Source organism: Erinaceus europaeus, chromosome 12, assembly GCF_950295315.1.
Source record: "Erinaceus europaeus chromosome 12, mEriEur2.1, whole genome shotgun sequence".
Taxonomy (NCBI): domain Eukaryota; kingdom Metazoa; phylum Chordata; class Mammalia; order Eulipotyphla; family Erinaceidae; genus Erinaceus; species Erinaceus europaeus.
The window spans coordinates 21,565,388-21,583,970 of NC_080173.1; the positions used below are offsets into that span (position 1 = coordinate 21,565,388).

Genomic DNA, 18,583 nt, shown 5'->3' on the forward strand with positions numbered 1-18,583 from the left:
CCTTAATTTTATAAATTGGCATTGTGTCCTCTGCTGGACTAAGTCTGTCCTGACGAGGTCTCTGATGCGCCACCATCAGTTTTTTTTTTTTTTTTTCTTTTTAATTTAATGGGGGTAGAACTTCTACTCTAGGTGGGAGAAGGGGACATTTTTTTTTCTGGGGGAAGAGTTTTCCTTTCCATCATTTCTTCATAGAGTATAAACTATAGTTTTATATCTTAGGATCTGCTGCCATTACACTGTTATCTTGCAAACATTGGATAAGCAGCAAATTCTTTCGGTAGAGACAGAGAAATTGAGAAGGATGTGGGAGTTAGAATCTGAGAGAGAGACACCTGCAGTATAGCTTCACAGCTCATAGTGCTTCCCCTTGCTGGTGGAGATCAGGTGGTTGAACCCAGATCCTTGTGTCCTGTAATGTGTTCATGGATCCAGATGCCCCACCACTGGGCCCCTTTATTTTATATTTATTTTGTAGATAAAGGAAGGAGGGCGGGGGGGGGAGAGAGAGAGAGAGAGAGAGAGAGAGAGAGATCAACCAAGAGTGAAAGAGACCACAGCACTAAAACTTCACTTGAAATGGGGCCTAGGCTCAAATCTGTTTTGCTCATATCCCAATATAGCATAGTCTCGAAATGGAATTATTTCACCACCCCATAAAGTTCTTTTTACTCTGATAGCAGAAGTTTTTGTAATTATATATAGTAATATATATAGTTATATATATATATACATATATATATATATATATATATATATATATATATATATAGTGTGTGTGTGTGTATGTATGATGCATGTCAGGTAAAAAGGAAAATGGTACCAGATTGTGATTCTGTAAACTTTTTCATTTTTGTTATGTCTTAACTTCTTTCTTACATGCTCCCTAGCTTGTTAATAGTAATTTGGCAAATGATCTAAACTATTATGTGCAAATTCAACTGTGTTTTAGGCCCCCACATTGCTTTATTTTTCTTTCTCTTAGTGTATTTCAGAGACTATATACAACTCAGACAAAGAAAATCTAAAATATGTTCTTTAGTCTCGATGAGGTCTATGTTCAAATTCTTCACCTCCTGTGTTTCAGTCAGAGAGCTGGACACACCAGATATTTAATACAGAAGTGTTGTAAAATCTCTACCTATCTTGTAAGACAGTTATCAAAATTATTTAACTGGTGTATATATACTCATATAGTTAAAGACAAAATTTGCCAGTTTTATCATTCATACAATTATTGTTCCTGGGAGTCAGCCGGTGGCTCCCTCAGTAGAGTGCATGTGTTGCTACATGCAGGCACCCAAGTTTGAGCCTCAGGCCACCACATGGCAGTGCCTGCATTGAGGAAGTTTCAACAGTAGAGTCGTGCTGTAATGTAGCCCTTTCTCACTCCCCTCTCTGTCTCTCACCCTGTATCTTTTAACTTTTCATTATCTTTATTTATTGCAGAGACAGCCAGAATTGAGCAGGAAGGGAGAGATACAGAGGGAGAGAGACAAAGAGCAGGTGTGCAGCACTGCCTCACCACTTGTGAAGCTTTCACTCTGCAAGTGGGCACCCAAGACTTGAACTTGAGCCCTTGCGGATTGTAGCATGTGCAAGGCTCACCACCACTCAGCCCCTCTCATCCTGTATCAAAGGGAGAAATGTTTGCTGGGAGTAATGGTATCATGTATGCACTGAGATCCAGCAGTAACCCTGGTTGGGGGGAAACAAAGAGAAGAGTGTTCCTGTCCTCAGGTAGTACAAGAATGGCCCAGGAAAGATAAGTATGTTTATTTCAGATGAGAACTGGCAAAAGCTCTTGTTTTAGGAAGTCATGGAACAGAATGTGCCCTATGGCTTTTCACAAGGGGACCACCAGATACAAATCTACGGTAGGTCATTTGTAAGCAAACTACATTTTTTTTTTTTTTTATAGTGTTGGCCTGTAAAGTCATCAGTATTTCATATAGAGTGGAGAGGAACTATAAACATGTTCTATGAATCCATCTTCCAGGAAACAAGGATAAACTTTTACTTTTTAACAATTACTTAGAAGAAATTATTATGAATTACATTTCTTGCATACAGTCCATTAAAATATAAGTCTTATATTTTAAGAGTAGAATTATCTTCAGCTATTAATTTGCTCATCACATTATAAAAGTTCAGCTGTTGAATTATAATCACAATTAAATGAGTGTTGGTTTATAACTCTAATTAGAGTAGTAGTCAAATTAAGCCCAATTAAGAAACAGTGATTAATGACCATATGTACAAATTGATTTGCATCATTGTCATAACTGCCCAAAGCAATCTTTTTAATGTTATAAATACAGTCATTTATATCATAGTAGTATTGTTAATATCTATAAATTAACCAGCCATTGGAAAATATATAGCCTTTTATAGTAGTTTTTTTTTTTTTTTTTTTTTTGCTACCAGGGTTATCATGTGGCCTGGTGCCTGCATAAGAAATCCACCACTCCTGGTGACTGACCATATTCTCTCCTCTCTTCTTTCTTCCTTCCTTCCTTCTTTTTTTTTTTTTTTTTTGATATGGCAGGGAGAAATTAAGAGGAGAGTGGGAGATAGGGAAAAAAAGGAGAGACTTTCTTCTTCACTACTTGTAAAGCTTCCTTCTGGCTTAAGGTAGCATTGGGGATTGAACCTTGGATCTCAGAGCTTCTGGCATGAGAGTCTTTTTGTATAGCCATTATGCTATCTCCTCCCCCACAAAAACATAATTTGATGCTACTGACACATGTGATATAGAGATATATTTATTCATAAGAAAGGGAGAGGTAGAAAGAACAAAAGTATTACCCTGACATAGTAAGTAGTTCTAGGACTTGAACTCAAGACCTCGTGCTTATAAGTGATATGCTGTACCCTTGGGCAAGACTAAATGATGTAAGTTACTTACATATTTATTTATTTATTTGTCACCAGGCTTTTTTCTGGGACTCTGTACCTGCACAATCGTATTGTTCTAGGTACTCCCCGGGCAAACGCTAGAAGAAGAAGGTACTCTCCCCCCCACACACACACAGTTTTAGAGAGTAATAGGTAGAGACTTCGAAAGGCAGATACTGTTTCACCACTCCACCACTTGTGAAGTATCACCATAGCCACTGCCATGTGTTGACATGTGCTCTCTAGCAGAGGAACTACCTCCTGGTTCCCTACTTTATTGATTTTTAATTAGGATTATAATTGAAATTAATAGCAGAAAACCTTTGTGACCTAGTTTCTGTTAGAAAATCCTGGGGAAGTGGAAGATACTGGAGAAGTGGAAGTGGGGAAGTGGAAGATACTGGGGAAGTGGAAGATACTGGGGAAGTGGAAGAAGTTGCTAAATGCTTCCAATCATTAGAAACTAGGGATGCCAGCAGATATCTTACAATCCACAACTCTGGCCCCCATAACAGACAGTCAACTTCTCCAACATGTCAGTTATCCTGAGAATAAAAATCACTGTTCAGACCATAGACAAAATGGGGATGGACACACACAGAGTGGGAGGAGAGGGAGAGGGAGAGGGCTAAAAACCATACCTGTGACTGGGGGAACTAATTGCAGTTTTCAAAGGAGGGAGTGGGGACATAGAACTCTGGTGGTGGGAAGGGTGTGGAATTATACCCCTATTATCTTATAGTCTTATAAATCAATCTTTAATCACTAATAAAACTAATTAAAAATTACTGCTGTATGCATTTTCATCAGTTGCAGCCCAAATCCATTCACTGAGCTAAAGGAATGAAGCTGTTTAAAACAGCTATGGCCAAGATTCTATGAGAATTAAGACTGGGTGATCCAAAGTTAACTGGTACATCAAATTCCTTGCCTCAGATTAATTTCCCTAAATAGCTACCCTGTTGCTTCGTGCTAGCAAGTGCCCATGTTGTTGGTGGGTGTTTCTCTCTTTATACACAAGACTCTATTTTCAAGAACATTTTCAGTTTTTTTTTTTTTACCTCCCCCTCCAAACCCCCTCCCACTCCATATCTATTTTCTCTTCTCGAAGCAACTAAAGTTCTCAAGAAGTATACAACTCATGAGACATCAATATTTAGTGGAAAGTGGGACTAATTTGAAAGTATCAACATTTTAAGGCCATCCTGGTAAGGCAGACTTCAATAGCACATTATGGCATTATGGTTATTTATCACAAATCAAATGCAGTGCGTTGCTTGAAGACAGATTATTTTTCAAACTAATTATGACAATCTGATTTCCTGCTGTTCTTGTGTTTCTTTTATGTGTGACTTTTTCTCTCTGAAATGCATTTTTTTCTTCAGTTTAAGTCTGTGACACATTCTTCTGTTAAAACTCTAGGGTCAGAGGTCTTGGACTGCCAGTCATGTTCTTCATAAAGGTTGTTGAATTAATAGTTCACAGAATTCACACTACTAAACAAAACAAGGACTGTATCGTTCTTTGATTTTTTTTCAGAGGGAAAATGCATTTGTATAATCTATCAAGCATGTAACAATGCGCTCTTGATGGTGAAAATTGTTTTATGAATATTAATAGGTGTGTGCTTTTTAACCCACTTTCTATATTGAATGGCCTTTGTTCAAAATGAATTTTCCAAAGAATTGAGGTTTCATTAAAGTGACATTGAAAATCTTGATGTTGGAACCAAGCTCAGGACCTCCAAACACTTTTATCACATTAGCAGTTTTATTAAATGAAAAAGCTAAGAGCAAGCAAGTTTATTTTATTGCTCTGTGGTTGAATCCTTTTTTTTTTTTAACACACCAATTCTAAAAAGGTACTTGAAGTAGTCTTACAGAGGGAAATAAATATACAAAAAGTCAATCAATATTCAACGATTAATCTACTCCTTTTGTGCAAGCTGTAGTTTTAGTTTATTTTGTTATTCTTTTCGTGCTTATGCTAGTGGGATGTACTTTTTCTAAGTTTCTCTCACTAGAATAAGTATGATATCTGTGGCTGTTATTAAAGTATGATGCATATGTATGTGATAAGAATTGTAATTAGAATAAATAGTGACTTTTTTTGAACCAGAGCACTGATTGGCTCTGGTTTATGGTGGTGCTGATTGGACCTGGGACTTTGGAGCCTCAGGCATGAGAGTCTTTTTGCATAACCATTATGCTATCTACCCCTGCCCCCTAGAGTTTCTTTAATGCAGCATTTCCTCTCTACTATAATCATGGACCACCAACTACAGAAATATTTAGCAGATGGATGTGTCTGTATTGCTTGACAGCTCTAACTATGACATGTGGGAATGAATTGGCTGAAGGGTCCTGCTTGCCATTCCCTGACTTGAACTGTTTTATACTAATTTAGCCATACCAGCTATATGCAAAGGTGTGCTGTCAAAAATATTGTCGGAGAAAATGGTGTCAGAATAAAAAGCTAGAAAGTTGGATTAGAGCATTAAAAAAAAATCTGAATAAAATTTAAGTATTTACTTTATCCACCTCATCCAGCATGTTTAAGTAACCTCTTAGTCCTGGCAGCTTAGGCTCACAGTTCATGGCCAAAGCTGAGTACATTCCAGGCTGCCTTCATTTCAGGACCAATCTCTCTCCAGTGGCAGGGCAGGATGACAGTGGTAATTTCTAAAGCACAGTGTGTACAGTGGTATTAATAATAACCAATGTGTACCGGCTGTTGGTGGGCTAAGTGCACTGTGAATAGTCTCTTTCATCACCCCCCACTCACTTAGAAATACTCTGAATCTCATTTTATAGACCATATCACTGGACTTGAGACAGATCATAGCTAACTGGCTAGGAAGTACAAGAGTTATAATTTACATGCAGTTGTTCTTTTTTTTGAAGATTTATTTCATAAGAGGAAGAGGTGAGTAGTATACTGATCTGGCATATGCAGTTTTGGATTTCAAACTCTGGCCAAATTTGTACAAGTCCTGATTTGCTGAATGTTGTATCAGCCCACATTTAGGTGTTCTTCATGCCAGGGTCTACATGAAATTCTTCAAGGAGAAACTCTTAGATAATGCAACATTAAAGATTGTGGTATAGGGAGGGAAGAGAGGGAGAACACTTTAGGGGCCTGATACATAATGGAAGTGAATGCATTTGTCAGTGAATCCCCTGTAAAGCATTAACCCCCTCAATAAAATACTTGAAATATATATATTGAGGTAGTAAAGTAGGAAAACACTTTCTATGCTTGTATTACTTTTCAAGTACTAAGCAAGTATTGTTTCAGTGTGCATGTACCTCCTTACGTTTTTATGCTTACCCCCTACAATGATAAGTCTTTGAGGGTCAATTCATTTTTTTTTTAATTGATGTGGCATTTGGAAATGAACGCAGTGCCATGCACTTGCATGGTGGCACTGAGCATTTTTCTCAGCCCTGTCTTCCATCTCCCTTCCTTCCTTTCTCCCTGAAGGATAGAGAATGAAGACCAACTACAGTATTGCTGTGTCATCATCATATTCCCATGTCAAGCCTTAGTAATGTCACTTAGTTAACAGTGAGAGAATGAGTCAGCAGAGGGCTACCATGCCATTTATTCCACAGATGTAATAACCTTAAATGCACTTTTAATCTACTCATGTATACCCCATATATCTCACAGTCACATCTTCAAGCTCTGAGCTAATTATAATGTTCTTTCACATAATGAACTCTTCTGCACTTGGCATACATATCATACCATGGGCAAAGCTTTTTTTTAATTTTTTAATTAAATTAATTTAATTTTAAATTTTTTTTATTGAGGGGGTTGATGCTTTATTTATAGTGCAGTCATTATGTACCAGTTCCCAATTTTTTTTTTTAATTTTCTTTATTTCTTTATTGGGGGATTAAGGTTTTACAGTTCTCAAAGTTTTTTTTTTGTTTTTTTTTCCTTTCCTCCCTCCCCAGGGTCCTTTGCTTTGGTCTAATATACTATGCCCAGTTCCTTTGTGTTCTCCCTCCCCATTCCCTACTTTATTAAGTCTTGCTAGTAAGTGAGTTAATTTTCTAGTCATCCTTCTCTTTTTGGCTTATCTCACTCACCATGTTGTCCTCAAGTTTCATCCAAAAGGATGCAAAGCAGATAACTTCAGCGTTTTTAACAGCTGAGTAGTATATATACCACAATTTGGGCAAAAGCTTTTTAAACATTTATTTATTTTCATGCATTTAGGTTGGACTGCCTTCTGAACCTTGTGTACATACCATTAACCAAACACACATACACTTTCCCTCTCTTTGAAGCCAGTGCCCATTTTTATTTTTTTAATTTTATTTAAAATAAAATAAAATTTTTATCTAGTCTTAATTTCTATTTTTATTTTTTTAGTTTTATTAGTAACAATATTGAATAACAAAATTATAAGATAACGGGTATAATTCTGTACCATTCCCACCACCAGAGTTCTGTATCCCCATTCCCTCCATTGGAAACTACAGTAGTTCTCCCAAGGTTGCAGATATGAGTTGACTATTATTTCTATGACTGTCTATATTTATATATATATTTGCCCCCCCTCCCTCCTTTCATGGTCCTGCCTCTTCTTTTTCTGGGTCCTGCTGGAGTTGGTGTTAAAAGCCCTCTGGTCATCTTCTCCTATAATTTCTCTCCCTCTGGAAGTATGGAGCCAAATTCTTTATTGTTGTTGTTTTTTCTTTTTCCAAATAAGCGAAATTTATTTGACTGCTAAAATTTCAGATAATTCCTTGAGGGGGTCAGGTGGTAGCGCAATGGTGCAAAGCGCAAGGACCAGCATAAGGATCCAGGTTCCGCCCCCCCCCCACTCCCCACCTGCAGGGGAGTCGCTTCACAGGCAGTGAAGCAGGTCTGCAGGTGTCTATCTTTCTCTCCCCCTCTCTGTCTTCCCTTCCTTTCCATTTCTCTCTATCTTGTCTAACAATGACGACATCAATAACAGATAATTCCTTAAGTAGCTCAAGGTTTACTTTTTCCAGTTGGAATTGTTCTGCGTTCAAAAAAAGATTTCTCAAAAAGTAGGCTTTTGTATATTCCCCATTTTGACAGATTATAGACGTTGCACATATATTTTCTTAGGTATGAAATTGATCTATATTGCCAATAGCTTCTGTGAAAGATCACTTTCTGTTTTTTTTTTAATTGGGATGATTAGTGGTTTATAGTTGGCTATAAATAAATACTGTAAAATACAGTAGTTTTACATGTGTAACATTTCTCCAGTTTTTCAGTTACCCACCCCCTTCCGCACACCATCCTCCTCTGCCATCATGTTCCAGGATGTGGACCCTCCCTCTGGCCCCCACCCTTTAGTGCAATACAGTCCAAGATCAACATTCTTTACGGGCTGTAGAAGGTGGGAGTTCTGGCTTCTGTAATTGTCTCTCCTCAGGATGTAGGCATTGACAGGTGGATCCATACCCCCAGCTTGTTTCCGTCTTCCGCTAATTGGGTAGGGCTCTGGAGCGGTGAGGCTCCGGAATATGTTGGTGAGGTCGTCTGCCCAGGGAAGTTTGGATGGAATGATGATAGCATCTGCAACTTGGTGGCTGAGGCTGTGGTGTTTCTGCAGATGTCTCAGCTGTCGGTGGTGGATTTCGTTCAGTTCCATAGTTATAGGTGTTTGCTGTTTTGGGGAAGAGTCTGATCTGGTAGCTGCTACTCCATAGCCACACCTAATCCAAGTCTCCTCCCAAACTCTCTTTTAAATAAAGCTACTATGGCCTTTGTGAGGGGCAAGTTCCAGCCAAGATCTACTCCCCCCCCCCCACAGTAAAACTTTATTCCTCCTACAGAAGAGCTTTTTATTTATTCAAGAATGCACTGAGATGAGACTAACTAAGGTTTAGAATCCAACTCTTTGCTCTTTCCCTCTGCCAGATGACTTTTCATGTGGAGTGTTCATTACACCTTTCTCAACTGTGAAGAGTCTGTGTGCCATTTGGCTACTTTGTGTTGAGCTGGATATTCTTTTAAGATTAATAAGAACACCAAGCATTGTCCTGTGTCAGAATCATTTCACATAGGGCCAGGCCGTGGCACAGCTGGTTAAGCGCTCACATTATAGGGAGCAGGGAGCAAGGACCCAGGTTCAAGCCCCTGGTCCCCATCTGCAGAGCTGCAGATGGCTCTCTGTCTTTCTCCCTCTCTAGCTTCCCATCTCCTCTCAATTTCTTCCTGTTGCTATCTAGTAGTAAATAAATCAAAATAGTTTTTTAAAGAGTCATATCACACAAATCCAGAAACTACCACTTCCTTTTCTAATTAAACTCAGACTAACCAGAGAGTTTGTTATCACTCTACAGGTTATTCATTTTTGTGTAGGTTAGTTGAATCATTTAGACTGAAATCAGAACCAGATTCAACTCTTATGTTTGTCTCCAGCTGCTGAGTGACGAGAACCACAGCTTTATGTAACTCAAAGGAATATATGGTTGCTTCCTCAAAAGTGTTCAGATAGGATTGTTCCATGATGCTGGACCTACTTTTGATTTACTGCTTTCTTGATCTTCAGTAAGAATTCTTTTATTTGAAATTCTACTTGGAAGTCAATTTTAATAGTCTTTTTACTCATTCATTTAGAAGGTGTCAGGGGAGGGGGCAGATAGTGACACACCCAGTTGAACTTGCACCTAACCAAGCTCAAGGGTCCCTGCTCTTTCCATGTGGGAAGGAATCTTCATGAGCAGTGAAGCAATTCTGTAGGTGTCTATTTTTCCTTATTCCTCTTTTTTGTTAATTTTTTTTTAAATCTTTATTTATTGGATATAGACAGCCAGAAATAAAGAGGGAAGGGGAGATAGAGAGGGAGAGAGACAGAGAGACACCTGCAGCCCTGCTTCACCGCTCGCAAAGCTTTCCCCCTGCAGTTGGGAACCTGGGGCTCGAACCCAGGTCCTTGTGCATTGTAATACGTGCGCTCAACCAGGTGCACCACCACCCAGCCCCCACTTTCTTCCTCTCTATCTCCTCCTCCTCTCTCAATTTCTGTCTATCAAAAGTAGAAAGAAAAAAAAGATGGGGGACACAATGGCCAGGGGGAGCAGTGGATTCATAGTGCCAGTACCAAACCTCAGCTATTACCCTGGTAGCAAAGACAAAACAAACAAATAAAAAATGTCAGTTAGAAGTAGTCTTGCTAGTGAGTAATTGTGGAGCTACAATTACTATTTAATTAAAATGCATTTACGAAACCAGTAGAAGGCCAAGAATGATGTTGATTTCGTATTGATTATCATACCAGTCAGGAAGTGCTGAGAGAAGGGCATTAAAGCAAGCGTAAAGTGTTATCCAATTCCTGTGGTAATGGTACGATGTCCTCATTAAGTTTTCAGCATTCTGAAAAGTAATTACTCTTGTATTCATAGAGTGTGGTAAAGTGGTTGGGCATTTTGTGGCCAAAGTAGAGGCTCAGGCAGACATTAACTTCCAGAGAAGACCCTCTCTTGTCAGTCAGTACTACCTTAAGTGACTTGTGGTTTTGGACTTTGGTTTACTCTGGCTGTTCTTAGATGTCATGCCAATTCTTCTTCTTTTTTTTAAAAAAATATTTATTTATTTATTTATTTTTGTTGCCCTTGTTTTATTGTTGTAGTTATTGTTGTTGTTATTGATGTCGTCGTTGTTAGATAGGACAGAGAGAAACAGAGAGAGGAGGGGAAGACAGGGAGAGAGAAAGGTAGACACTTGCAGACCTGCTTCACTGCTTGTGAAGCGACTCCCCTGCAGGTGGGGAGCCGGGGGCTCGAACCAGGATCCTTACTCCAGTCCTTGAGCTTTGCACCACCTGTGCTTAACCCGCTGCACTACCACCCGACTCCCGTCATGCCAATTCTGTATAGATTTTTGTCAGATTTATTGCTGTAGTAGAAAGACTTTTAGATAGAACTTTGACATAGGTGGTGGTTGGTCCTAGTTTTAGCTGTTAATAAACTCATTTGGGTTTGTTTTATTCACATTGCAAATAAGAAAAACAAGGTTCAAAGTGAAAGTATTTTGTTATTTATTGATTTTATGAGTTCTGAATTAGTTAAGGATCAACTGTAGAAGAAATAAAACTATCATATTTATCCTAGAATATTTCCATTAAGTATTGCAAATTATCAGTGATGATGATTAAATAACAGTTTTTGCAGCATCAGAGGAAGAGCTAAGTAGGGCAGCAGGGCTAGGCATTCTTTGTTCTGATTGCATAGAAGAGATGTGATGATTAGTGTTAAGTACTAGAAATGAGAATGGTAATGAAAGGACAAATCAAAACAGTGTATAGGCTTAGCACGTTATAGCCTTTAGTAGGTCATCACAGCTTATATTGTTGGCTTTTTAGTGGTGAATAGATATAAATTACTATGATCTTGAATAGATTGTAAGTCCTTTGAAAACAGGCACCATATCATAATTACCTTCATAGTCATAGAATTTAAGAATTGGGGAAATCATTACAGCTTGCTCTACTTATAAGGAGGGGGAAAAAATAGCAGTATCATTTCTTTTTGTGCCTCCCAGCCTAGAATATGTAATTTATTGATTCCTTTTATTAAACCTTTAAATTTTATTTTATTTTAAAGAATTTATTTATTCATGAGAAAGGAGAGAGAGAGAAAGAGAGAGAGAGAGAGAACCAGACATCACTCTGGTACATGTTCTGCCAGGGCTAGAACTCAGGACCTCATGGTTGAGAAGCCAATGCTTTATCCATTGCGCCACCTCCCAGACCACACTTAAATTTTTTTTATCTTTGTAATAGATAGATATATAATAGACATCTTTATAATATAGAGACAGCTAGAAATTGAGAGGGAAGGAGTTGGTAAAGAGGGAGAAAAACAGAGAGACACCTGCAACATTGCTTCACAATTCAAAAAGCTTTCCCTCTAAGGGTGGGATCCTGGGGCTCAAACCTGGGTCCTTGCGCATTGAAACACGTGCATTCAATAGGGTGCACCACCACCCGGCCCATAATTTATTAATTCTTTTTTTTTTTTCCCCTCCAGGGTTATTGCTGGGTTCGGTGCCTGCACTATGAATCCACCGCTCCTGGAGGCCATTTTCCCCCCTTTTTGTTGCCCTAGTTGTTGTAGCCTCGTTGTGGTTATTATTGCCACTGTTGATGTTGTTCGTTATTGGATAGGACAAAGAGAAATGGAGAGAGGAGGGGAAGACAGAGAGGGGGAGAGAAAGAAAGACACCTGCAGACCTGCTTCACCGCCTGTGAAGCGACTCCCCTGCAGGTGGGGAGCCAGGGGCTCGAACACCGGCCCTTGCACTTTGCGCCACGTGTGCTTAACCCACTGTGCCACCGCCCGACCCCCAATTTATTGATTCTTTTTTAAAAAATTTTTTATTTAAGAAAGGATTAATGAACAAAAACATAAGGTAGGAGGGGTACAACTCCACACAATTCCCACCACCCAATCTCCATAACCCACCCCCTCCCATGATAGCTTTCCCATTCTCTAACCCTCTGGGAGCATGGACCCAGGGTCGTTGAGGGTTGCAGAAGGTAGAAGGTCTGGCTTCTGTAATTGCTTCCCCGCTGAACATGGGCGTTGACTGGTCAGTCCATACTCCCAGTCTGCCTCTCTCTTTCCCTAGTAAGGTGTGTCTCTGGGGAAGCTGAGCTCCAGGACACATTGGTGGGGTAATTTATTGATTCTTAAGAGTGATTCAGGTATATTCTTTCCTCCCCTTTTTAGTTGTTTGTTTTGATGCAAAGATAAACTTCGACGACAATGCAGAATTCCGGCAAAAGGACATATTTGCTATGGATGATGGGTCAGAGAACGAGCCCATTGAAAATGAAGCTGCCAGATATGATCTAAAATACATAGGACTGGATGGGAACATTGCCTGTTTTGGTAAGAAAAAAACGACAAGAACAATTTTTAGATTGTGCTTTGTGTACTTTTTTTTCTTCACAAATTTGTAATTCCTAATTTCTGAAATGTTAGTTTCTAGTAGCAAGTAAGCATATGCTGTTTTGTTTTTTTGTTTGTTAATTTTTGGTAGACAGAAATTCTTAGGAAACTATCCAGATTTCATTCTGATCAGTGGTTACTGGTATAAAGCAAAAATTTTTTTTTTTCTTTCCTCCAGGGTTATTGCTGGGCTTTGGTGCCTGCACTATGAATCCACTACTCCTGGAGGCTATTTTTCCCTTTTGCTGCCCTTGTTGTTTATCGTTGTTGTTATTGGATAAGATAGAGAAATCGAGAGAGGAGGAGAGAAAGATAGACACCTGCAGCCCTGCTTCACCACTTGTGAAGCGACCCCCCTGCAGGTGGGGAGCCAGGTGCTGGAACCAGGATAATTATGCCCGTGCTTACGATTCGCTCCATGTACACTGAGCCCACTGCACTATTGCCCAGCTCCCTAAAGTATAATTTTTAACCTCTGGCGCTATTGACATATTGATTGGAACCAGTTTTTGCTATGGGTATGAGACTACCCTATGCACTATCAGATATTTAACAGTACCCTGGACATTAGATGTCTCTAGCTCTCTCCAATTGTGATAAAATTGACAATTATTTTCTGGTTAGCAAAATCATCCCAAAGGAGAGTCAATATTTTAAGTCTTTCCATGAAGTTTGCCAACTAAAATTCAGAAGTTTTGCTGTTTCTGTCAATCCTAAGATGCCAGAAAATATTACAAAATTTGGACCTAGGATAAAATAGCTTTCTCATACTTTTCCTCTTTATGCTATAGGCTCTGCTTCTGTGATAATCAAATGATAAACTGTTTAATCCATTATGCCATTTTATTATTAAAACAATTGCTTTAATTATATTTTATATTTGTGAAAATGGCTTATTCAGCTGAGATATGAATGGGTCTACAGCAGCAATACAATTTCTGTTACTTAACACAGCTTATTGCACTGAGATTCATGTACTTCTATATTTCTGGTAGAAACAATTCATTGCACTAGAAACTGATGTCTTAATCTTAATGGAATTAAAATTAAAACAACAACAACAACAAAAAGATGTGTAGCTCATTAAACCAACAATATCATTATATTCAAAACTGAAGAGACTTCTTCCAGTGGTTTGCAGTTTAGTACTAGAAAATGACATCCAATTACAAGTGATACCAGACGCTGCAGCAAAGCAGTAAGTGTAATGTACTAGACCACTCAGATTATTCTCATCTTGATAAACTAATATGTTTCGAGATTTATAAGCATTTAGAATGGGAAAAAATATATAATTGTGTTTAGACCAAATTCAACACAGATTCTTCGTAGCCTCTGAATGTCTCTGATTTGACCAAGTTAGCAGTTTCAGAAGCTACGATTAACACATTTCAAAGTCCTAAGATCCTATATAAAGCATTTTTATTTTGGTAGTCACAGTTCATAAGCTTGTCTGGGGGCAATTCAAAGATCAGAAAAATTGAAAAGTACTTTTAAGTTGAGACTTTCTACTGTGTCGAGGATTTTTTTTTTCCTTGTTCTTACCTGAGGAAGGTGATTTCATTAGTTAAATCTAAGAATCAAAGAAAGTGCAATTAATCAATAAAAGCAACCCTGGAAAACAAATTAATGTTGAAATGTTTTATTTGAATACTTACAAACAATTCCCAACAATGGCATATTTAGGTTCCCTTTTTAATAATCAATTTTTTATTGACTCTTTTATTCCTTTGAAAAGGGAGCAAAGAGATAAGAAGGATCTTATTTACTCACCTATTCTCTTACTTTATCCAGGTAACAGACCCATGCATGGTTACACTAAGTATTAAGAATGTATGGAACCCTATTGAAGTTGGGACATCTGTGGTTCAACCCATAGAGGGAAGCCACATTCCAAGGAGTATATTCTCAGCAAGCAAAAAAAATAAAAGATTTTCTTTTTTTTTTTCCCCTCCAGGGTTATTGCTGGGCTCGGTGCCTGCACCATGAATCCACCGCTTCTGGAGGCCATTTTCTCCCCTTTTTGTTGCCCTAGTTGTTGCAGCCTCGTTGCGGTTATTATTGCCATTGTTGACGTTGCTTTGTTGTTGGATAGGACAGAGAGAAATGGAGAGAGGAGGGGAAGACAGAGAGAGAGGGGAGAAAAAGATAGACACCTGCAGACCTGCTTCACCGCCCGTGAAGCGACTCCCCTGCAGGTGGGGAGCCGGGGGCTCGAACCGGGATCCTTACGCCGGTCCCTGCGCTTTGCGCCATGTGCGCTTAACCCACTGCGCCACCGCCCGACTCCCAAGATTTTCATTTTTTTACTAGATTCCCTTAAGACTATTAAAAAGAATATAACTCATAGACCCTAGCAACATTTCATAATCTTTTTTCTTTCTCAATTCCCTTGAACTTTATGTCTTCCCCACAAACTAGTTCCCCTAACTAGTAAAGGAAATTAGTCACTTACTTGTATCCATATTATTTAACTTATCAATATATCTGTCTCTCCATTCCAAGATATATACATATACTTTCTTTTTTGCTTATTCTTCCTTTGTATTTTTTTTCCTGACTCTTTATCCTAAAAATCTACATATTTATCTGGTTGAACAGAACTCCAAGTAGGTTAGAAATCGATCTAAGTTCCATTTTGGTAACATGGGAAAAGGAAAAAAAAAAAAAAGCACACTTTACAATTTCTGAATTTTCCTGACTGTGTGCCATTTTCATTTTGTAGTGAATGGTGCTGGTCTGGCCATGGCTACTTGTGACATAATTTTCCTGAATGGTGGGAGGCCAGCTAATTTCCTGGATCTTGGTGGTGGTGTAAAGGAAGCTCAAGTATATCAAGCATTCAAATTGCTCACAGCTGATCCTAAGGTAATCTCTTTCTTTGTTAGAAAAAGTTCATAACATTTTGATTTTTTTTTTTTTAATCCTAAGAAATTCCTTGTTCCTGCTTCTCACTTATTAACAAGCCACCACATATACTTTGTAGCTCCAAATGTAAGTATAACCTTTTAACTCAGAGTTCACAGTGATTTAATTGATCTTGGGCAGAATACTATTAAGTGTCCCCAGGCTCGTATTTACAAAGTTATGGGACCTGGGAGAAAATTTTAAAAGTGTTGTGCTTCAAAAAGGTGAAACCGTGGTTGATTTGAAACGTTTTTTGAGTACCTTATACTGAAGTGATTACTTTTACCTAACTTTTTCATAAAGACAGTGAAGGCTGTGTCTTAAGGTTGAAGGTAGAAGAGGTCTAATAGGACTATACATTGCATATATCTGGGGGAAATAGGCATTTCTTTACTCACTTAGAAAGTGAGAGACCAACAGCACCTCTCCATTGTATGCTGTCCTAGGGATTGTTGTGTCCTAGCACCTTGTTTTCTGTGGTCAATTAGAAACATCAGTGACCTCTTAATTACCTGTTATTTTATTTACCTTTCTATCTACTGTTTTCTTTTTTAAAAAATCATTTTCATCATGGAAGACCATCAAAACAATTGAAATTCATAAATATCTTGTATATATAACACACAACTCTTTAAGCTGCCTGAACTACAAGGTACCCCAAGGACAGGGTACTATAATAAAATGCTGAACTTTTCATATCTACTGAAATTCAGGGCTAAGAATAATACAGAATCATCGAGGGATTAAATCAACCAGGATAATCTTTGTGTACTCTTTGGATTTTTTTCTTTGTAGCTGATCTGGAATTTTAATTTTTGAAAAAAGTATAGAAAGAATAAAAAATAGCTACTGAACCACTTTTTGAAAGTCTCTTCAAACATTTTGACTTTACCCTATGGAATATTTTTAAATGCTTATTTAAACTTTTTTTTCTTTCTTGAGATTGGCTGTCATCTTTGGGAGATAAAGGTATGTGGGAGTTAATTTATTTTTCTTATGCTATATCAGGAAAATGAATGCATAGCTCATCTCACAGTACATTTCCCAAATCTTGAAATTTCAAAGCCAGTTTTAAAAGCATAGAAATGTAATGGGTATTTTCAATCCTGGCATTGTTTCACAGATTCAGGGAACAGAGACTAAAAAATCCTACAGATGAATTGATTTGATTTTGTAAGGAAAGTGGCTATAGTTCTGTCAGTAGTTATTTCAAGTTGAACCCCAACTGACTGCCCAGAAATAGATTCCCAAGAGCCCAAAGCTAATTATTTCAAAGGTATTGATTTTCTTGTTAGCTTTAAGGATTAGTCAGTTTGAAACTCGGAATTTTAAAAGGCCTGTTCTTAAATTTAAATCAGCTGATGCTAACAACTACTTGTTTACCATATGTACAGACTGATTCTGTTGGTCATTTAATTGATATCAACATTCAAAGAAACTGTTTTGATTGCCATATTTCCACATTATGTTAACCATGGAGCTATTTATTTATTTATTTATTTATTTTTTGGCCTCTAGGGTCATTGCTGGGGCTCAGTGCCTGTACCATGAATCCATTGCTCCTGGAGGGTATTTTCTTCCCCTTTTGTTGTCCTGTTTGTCTTATCATTGTTGTGGTTATTATTATTATTGATGTCATTGTTGTTGGATAGGACAGAGAGGAAGTGGAGTGTGGAGGTGAAGACAGAGAGGGGGAGGGAAAGATAGACACCTGCAGACCTGCTTCACTGCCTATGAAGTGCCTTCCACCCTGCAGGTGGGGAGGTGGGGGCTTGAACTAGGGTCCTTACTCTGGTCCTTGTACTTTGAGCCATGGGCGCTTGCTTAACCTGCTGTGCTACCGCCAGACTCCCAGACCTAATTTTTTTTTTTTTAATTTTCTTTCACTGTCAGCCCAAATGCTAGTTTTTCTTGGACCCTAATATGAGCACCTTTATAGAAAATAATATTCTTCATTTGTAATATATGGGAAACAGTTCTTTGCCAGATTGTCTAAAACAAGAGTCTTTTAAAAAGATAACTAACTCACTTACTAAATTGGATTTACCTAACATTGTTAAATATTTCATAATTATCTTATTTTCCAGCTGGACTTGAGATGAGAGTTTAGGTAATACAATTAGTTCTGTTGTTAGTAGAGTAGATCTGATCTTTTCATTATCTTTTTTTTTTTTTTTTTTTTTGCATCCAGGGTTATCACTGGGGCTCAGTGCCAGCACTATGAATCCACTGCTCCTGGAGGCTATTTTTCCAAAATTGCCCTTGTTGTGGGTATTATTATTGCTGTTATAGCTATTATTGTTGGATAAGACAGAGAAATCGAGAGAGGAGGGGAAGACAGCAGCGGAGAGAAAGATAAACACCTGCAGACCGGCTTCACTACTTGTGAAGCTACCCCCCTGCAGGTGGGGAGTTGGGGGCTAGAACCGAGATCCTTACGCAGGTCCTCTCACTTTGCACCATGTGCACTTAACCCGCTGCACTACCGCCTAGCCCCCTCATTATTGCTTTAAATTTACAGAGTTCTAAATAGTGTTCTTAAAATCATAGGGCGTGAAAATGACAGAAAATAGTAAGGAGAAGTAGGGGTGTGTGGTAATCAACTGTTAAGAATTTTAAAACCTTTAAAGGAAGCACTATACATAAAACTATCCTTATGTTTTTGTTTTCTGAATCATGCTTTGGCATTTATTTCCCAATTCTAAACTTAGAATTCCAAAGATGCAGATAATGAGTACAACAACATCTGGAGCATGTAAAACATCTTGCATAAATGAATAAAAGACAAAAGACAGTTGTCATGTATCTCAATTGTAACCCCAACTTTGTTG

General features: G+C 38.2%; 1 protein-coding gene across 3 annotated transcripts in view; it reads left to right on the top strand.

Moving 5' to 3' along the window:
• SUCLG2 (succinate-CoA ligase GDP-forming subunit beta) overlaps positions 1-18,583 on the top strand; it is a 329,175-nt gene that overhangs the window by 187,381 nt on the left and 123,211 nt on the right. For 2 of the 3 annotated variants that reach the window (XM_007535147.3, XM_060202911.1), the window contains 2 exons: positions 12,624-12,785; positions 15,571-15,713. In XM_007535147.3, the coding sequence (XP_007535209.2) occupies positions 12,624-12,785; positions 15,571-15,713 (305 nt within the window). The remainder of the gene's footprint in view (positions 1-12,623; positions 12,786-15,570; positions 15,714-18,583) is intronic. The other variant, XM_060202910.1, reaches the window with a different exon arrangement.